General features: G+C 60.1%; 1 protein-coding gene across 1 annotated transcript; it reads left to right on the top strand.

Annotated features, from left to right (window-relative positions):
* Positions 1-254: 254 nt before the first annotated feature.
* Positions 255-3,034, top strand: LOC102747708 (calpain-8; the record flags this gene model as incomplete). Its single annotated transcript, XM_081809659.1, has 3 exons — positions 255-340; positions 2,229-2,303; positions 2,874-3,034. Coding segments are annotated over 3 exons (322 nt in total), but the record flags the coding sequence as incomplete, so codon positions are not given.
* Between the last annotated feature and the right edge of the window lie 3,490 nt (positions 3,035-6,524).

Raw genomic sequence — 6,524 nt, 5'->3', positions numbered from 1 at the left:
ATGCAGGGCAGACGTGGCCGGGGGCGGGCACGGGGTGGACGTGGGGCGGACGCGGGGCGGGCGCGGGGCAGATGCGGGCGGGGGGCAGGCGGGGGGGCAGACGCGGGCGTGGGGCGGATGCGGGGCAGACGCGGGTGGGGGCAGACGCGGGCGGGAGGCAGGCGCGAGGTGGACGCGGGGCGGACGCGGGGCAGTCACAAGCTCGGGGCAGCGGAGCCCAGCGGCTCAGGGGCTTCCGCGTGTGGACCTTGCAGGTGGATTTCCGGGGCCGTTCTGAGAAGCTGATCAGACTCCGGAACCCGTGGGGCGAAGTGGAGTGGACGGGGGCCTGGAGTGACGAGTAGGTTCTTTCTCCCTGTCCCCGCGTCCCCCTGCGGAAAGGCGTCACGCAAAACACGGTCCTGCGGAGACCCGTGGCACGTGAGCGTGGCCGCGCTTTCCGAGGAAGTCGGCTGTCCAGGAAGCGGAACCGCGTGGGTCCCGCTGAGAAAGGCAGAGCTCGCGCTCTGGATTCTTGGCCTCCAGGCGTATCCTTGGCGTTGGCAGGTTTGGCCGCTCCGTCTCTGGAAGGTTTGCCTGTTTCCCACCTGCCACACCGGGGTGATCGGACGCCTCCCACCGCACAGACCCTGGTCTCTGACAAACACCAAGCCCCCCAGCGCCCAGCTTAGGATCCGACTCCAGGGGCCGGCTGGCGGTAGACAGCGGTGGGTGGACGGGCGTGGCGCCCTGGCTCAGGACCCGACGCTTGCTCTCCCGACAAGGTCATGAAGGGCCAGACAGGATCTCGTCCCGCAGGCCTCCCGCCTGGGAAATGGGAATATAACCGTCTCAATAGGTCCCTAACCTCGCGGGAGCCGCCCCGCACTGCCCATGCTCCTCGATGGCGCAAGGGCCCTGGGAGGGGGCTTCATCACGTGCGGCCATGTTGCCCACCACTGCCCACCACCGCGCACTTCCCTTCAGGTGTGCGCCACGGAGAGACGTGGTTCCCTAGGGCCACAGAGGCTGATTCCGTTGTCCAAGTTGGAGCAAAACCTAAAACCTGTGTTCTGGCAACTGCCCAGAAAGGGGGTCCCGGCCGAACAAAATTGACACTCTAAGTTTTGGCCGTTTCAGCTGACAGCTGGCTAGCAAGCTGCCCAGAGGGCTTCTGTGACCCCATCTCCTTCCCTGACGAGCTCCTCCCACCCCCCACGTCTCTGGGAGGCTGGGGCAGGTGTGAGGGGGGCAGTGGTGGGGGCGGGAGAGGACCGGGGCCATTTCTGTAGCAGCTGGTCAGGCAGGAGGACCCTGCGTCTCTGAGCCACACCCCAAAGTCAGCCCAACGTCCAGTTAAATTAAACGATTTAGATTTTTTTTAGGTTCAAAAACCAATTGGGAGATTTAGGTCAGATCCAGAATTCTCCAGCTTGTCCCTACGCTTTGTTTATAACAAGCACGTTCTGAGATTTGGGTTTGTTGGATGAATGTTTCCATGAGTTGAAGGGGTCCTGGGTGCCCTTCTGTGTGACCCCTTCGTCCCACACGGCCGGGGTTTCACACGGGGAGGGGAGGGCTTGCGGGTTGCTGAAGGCATCCGGAGAAGGGACTTCTTGATCCTGCTCGGTTCCTAGATGCTGCACACGTATTTCAGGAGACCTAGCTTGGTAAAGGTCAGGCGGCCGGAGATGACATTTGAATGAAGTATTTGGGCATGGCCACGGAAAGGCCACAGCACGAGGCCTCTCGGGTGACACGACTTCAGGGAAATTGCTGCCCCACTGGGCCTGATGGCCTTTGCTGGTGGCTTGGGAAGTGGACGGTGTGTGTGTGCCCAGAGAGGGTCCGACTCCCCCAAGATCCTCACCTGACCAATGATCCAGAACGACGACCTGCCCGTGGACGTGGGGGTGCACGCCCGGCAGGCACTGTCATGCCTCCTCTCTTGGATCCACCATCCTGTCCTTGGGGCCTGGGAGTCTCAACTAGAAATGGAAGCCTCCCTGGGAGTGAAATTAGGGCCACGTCCCAGCGGCACAACTGGGGTTCATGTCATCGGTCCACGTCCCTCCCGGGCGTGTGTCCCCCCATCTGTCCCCCCCCGCCCACTGGGGTCTGGCTCGTGTCCATCTCGTTCCTCAGGGGGACGTCTAGCTGTGGGAAAGAGCGTGTGTTGCAGCAAGCCTTTCACGAATGACTACCTTTGCTTCGCTTTTCAAAGATTCTAATTTTGCGATTTCCCCCAGTGCCCCAGAGTGGAATGACATAGATTCCAGGCAGAAGGCGGAGCTGGACAAGAAAGCGGAGGATGGCGAGTTCTGGTGAGCCCTGTCGGTGGGAGCCATCCTTTGAGGTGGCCAGGGGCAGCGTGTCTCCAGGGGTTCAGGAACTCGATGTGGCTCCCTCTGGGGGCGTCCTTCTTCTCCCCCGTTACCCTCGTGTGGTCCAACCTCGGGGCCTCCATGTGTTCACATCCCCGCCTCCATCCACTGAGGCAGAGCACCACTCCTATCTCGCCAAGCTGGGCTTAGCCCCGAGACAGGGTGACTTCCTTTGCAGGGGGGCTAGGACTGATGACAGGGACGCCCCTTGAGCGTGACATGGACTAGGGCCATCTCTGCTGGGCAGAGTTCAATTGGAGGACACCTCTGCAGGCTCCAAGGTGCCCGACCCCGGAGGCAGTGCCTGTTTACTGTTCCGTCCCTCCGCCGTGCAGGGGGGCTCTCTTATAAAATGGAGATGCCAACAGTAGCCAGGGACTGGGACAGCGACCCCGCGGACGTGGACAGGGTCAGAGCTGGCCCCTTGCTCCGTGCTGGGCCCGGTAGGCACACCCTCCTTTCTCCTGGAGCCTGCCCTGTGGACCCAGAACCCTGGTCTTCTGCCCCCAGGATGTCATTTTTGGATTTCTTGGGGCAGTTCTCTCGGCTGGAGATCTGCAACTTGTTCCTGGACTCCCTGAGCAGCGAGGAGCTGCACAAATGGGACCTGGTCCTGTTCAACAGCCGCTGGACTCAGGGCTCCACCGCCGGGGGCCGCTCCAACTTCCCAGGTGAGGCAGAGGGAGGGCTGCGGGGCCCCAAGTCCCTCTGGCCTGTCCTCCCTGAGCTGGGCAATGCCTCGGCCTGTTCGCTGTCTCCTGGCGTCCCTCGGGGGCCGCACTTCTCCCTGGGCTTGGAGGCCAGGGCGGCAGGGTGGACAGTGGCTCAGGGAACATCGTTCTGTAGCTTCTGTGTGTCCAGTGCGTTCACGCTTCCCCCATCTGCCTTGCCCCTCAAGGACGCGCTTCCTTGTACTCACCATGCTCCTTTCTTGGGCTTCTCCCAGCCCCTGGCAGACACGTGTCCCCCCCAGCCCCAGACGCTCTGCTGCTTCGGTAGCCGGCACTGTGCTAAGCCTGTGCGCCCGAGCCGTGGGGGTGGGGGTGGGGGGCCTGAGCCGGGGCTCCGGGATGGCCACTCCCCACTGCCACGGGAGCCACACCCTGGTGAGGATGGTCTGTGCAACCCCAGTCTCTGCACTGACCCGGGGCCCTCGTCTCCCTGGGTGGGGAACCCTCCCCAGTTCACTGATGCATTGGCACAGCCTCCTCTTAGGTCCTCTTAGGTCGAATCAGCAGCAGGAGGAAGACCCTGAAAAACCGACCCCACTTCCCTAAGGAGAAATGAAGGAGAGCAGAGCCCGCTCCCTCCACCCCCAGCTCCCCAGCCGCCTGCCCAGACGCAGCTCATTGCAGGGCTGCGCTCAGCATCATCATAAAATCCCACGTGCATGCAGGCTGGGTCTCGACCACCGTGTCTTCCTTCGTCCCGTCCAGCCCGAGCCCCACGCCTCCACCAAGCTCTGCTGCTTGACCCTCAGGACGTAGCGTTGATGCCCCCGTGCGAGGTGCCGCGTGAACCAGGGCTGTCCTGTAAATGGGGGGCTTTATTTTTATGGCTCATTCTCTTCTCCAGCTCTGTTAAGGAGTAAACAAAAAATGAAGAGATTGCCGTAATGTTGCATTTGGGAGACATTAAAATATGCTCGCCATTAGCGAGTGCTTGGAAGGCGGGTAGGAAATTGGCATGGATCCCTTTGAGAGCGCGGAGCGGTCGGGGCGCCGGAGGTATCTGCACAGAATCTCCGTGGTGACCCCATCGGCGTGGCCAACTAGCTGTCGGGAGCGGCCTGACTGTGCGGTTGTGCCTGCCCTTTGGGAACGGTGTCCGTATGCAGGGGTGCGGTTGCAGAGCTGCCTGTCTCCCGGGAAGCTGTAGAGATTTGGCCTTAAAAGCCTCGCACTCGTGCCCCAAATAAACAATGTGGATGTGGAGATTCTGGGGAGGTGGGATTGAATAAGCAACATTCTCGTTAACAGCCTGTGGTTCTTGGTCACTGTGCACGCCTTGTTATCTCACCGCGCTTTACCTCATTTAGGGGATGTGAGGACACCCCGGCCTGTCCTCCCCCCGGGCCCTGCTGAGGCCCTAGCGTGTGGATGCCCGCTGGGCCCGGCGTCTTCAGTGACGCTCGGCCGCCCGAGTGTCCTAGAGCCCCGTTGTGCCCTCTGACGACCCTTTGAGCTCTCTGTGCTTTGGCTTGTGGAGTTGCTGTTTCAAGAGAGTTTTCAAAGTCCTCTTTGGAGGGAAGCAGTCTTTCAGAATGCCCGCAGGTGTATGCTTTTTGGTTGCCCATTGTTCTCCCTCACGCACAGCCCGCGACGTCCTCCTGGCGGCCGGTGTCTCAGCACTGCAGCCATCTGGCTGAGGGGCACAGGGTCAGCCCCCAGGGCAGGGGACAGACGCTCGCCCGACCGGCTGTGTCTATGGCCGTGACTCCCTCACGGCCTGAGATCGCCCTCCCTGAGGTGGGCTCGTCTTACGGGCCAGGAGCTGAGAACTGGGGACGTGAACCGTTTCCCCTGGAAGACTTGGGGGTCACTTGTGAGCGTCCCAGGGCAGCCCTGGGGCCATCAGACCTCGAGTATTCCCAGTCGAGTGTGTCTGGGCCCCTGGTTGATCAGATGGACCCGTGCAAAGTTTCCAGATGGCGCGGGATGCTGCGGGATGAGTCTGTGGGTGCGTGGAAGGGGTGGGGGGGAGGAGGGGATGCCCACCACCCTGCAAGGGAGACTTGCCGAGGCCCGCTTACCACCAGCTGCGCGTTCTCTGGGGTGACCAAGGCTCTTCCCCTGTATTCTTCCCACCTCGTCACCCCCCTCGGGGAAACCACGGTCTCCCAGCGACCTCCCGGCGACCTCCAGCCACTTACTGGACCAATCCCCAGTTCAAAATCCATCTGGAGGAGAGGGATAACAGCCAGGAGGGGGGGCGTCGGTGAACCCTGCTGCACGGTGCTGCTGGGTCTGATGCAGAAGAATCGTTGGCGCAGAAAGAGAATAGGACAGGTCATGCTCAGCATCGGCTACGCTGCCTACAAGGTACCTGGAGCTGGGTCACCCATTCCCACACTGGATGTCTTTGGTTGGACTGTGTTGGCCGGGAATCGGCATGCATCTTTGCTATCACTTGAATGGTCCTCATCAAGCACTCTTCTTGCACCCGTGAATGCCTCTCCCAGTGGCTTTCCCGGGACTTGAATTCCACCATTAGAGATTCATTTCTACCATTTATATCTCTGCTGTTAACAACATTCAGATGCGAAATCCCTTAAACTTTGCTTGTCCTCGAGGGCTCAGGGTTACTGTACTCTTTAGACTTTCCAAGTATAGCCTCCTCAGGGGACAGGAGTCAAGAACGGGGGCCCGAGGAATTTGAAAAGGGGAAGGGAGGCCGGATATGGAAGTCAGAGATTCTCCTTTCCTCCCATCCTGGGCGATCTTGAGACTCTTCTTGGGACACACAGGCAGGTATGGCTGGGGTGAGGAGCCACCCGGCCACCTTCGGTCCGGGTGCCCCTGGCTTGGGGACCGCAGCTCCGTCCCAGGCTGCGGTGCGTGCAGGTAACGCTCTGTGGCCTCACGAATATGGTAAAGCAAGCCCTTTGGGGCCTGACAAGCCCAGCCAGGAACAAATCACAATTCACTTTTTATACAGACAAAGGCTCCTTATAACAAATTCCAGAGGGATTCGTGGCAGTTGTTTTTATGTAATTTTGTGAAGAATTAATTTCTTGAGAAAAATACAATTTTAATTGGGAAGAACAAGAGCGGATGGAGACCCAACATCTCGGTGTAAATTAATGCATGAAAAAGAAGTGTTGTGATAAGAAACCAGTTGCCAAGCCCATACCATGTCCGGGCCCTTCCCTTCGCCTCTCTTGGAACTTACGGCTTTAGAGTTCAGGCTGTGGTACGTGCGTCTCTCATCATGGAAGAATGCATGCTGAAACATAATCCCGGCTTGATGGCGGGAGAAAGGGATTTCAAATAACCTCAGTTCTCCCCGAGCTTGGCCCTTCCACCCCACCTAGAGCGTGGTAGCATCAGACCAGACCCTGCTCGCGGGGACCAAGCCCAGGAAGGCGCTCTGCGTGCTTTTGTGAGCATCCACCTAGGGTAATAGGGGGCACCTGGAGTCATAGGGGGCACCTGGGGTCAT

Source organism: Leptonychotes weddellii, unplaced genomic scaffold (genome assembly GCF_054177405.1).
Source record: "Leptonychotes weddellii isolate Sample4059 unplaced genomic scaffold, ASM5417740v2 HiC_scaffold_11939, whole genome shotgun sequence".
NCBI lineage: Eukaryota > Metazoa > Chordata > Mammalia > Carnivora > Phocidae > Leptonychotes > Leptonychotes weddellii.
The sequence above is the reverse complement of the archived record's forward strand: the minus strand, read 5'-3'. Positions and strand labels throughout refer to the sequence as shown.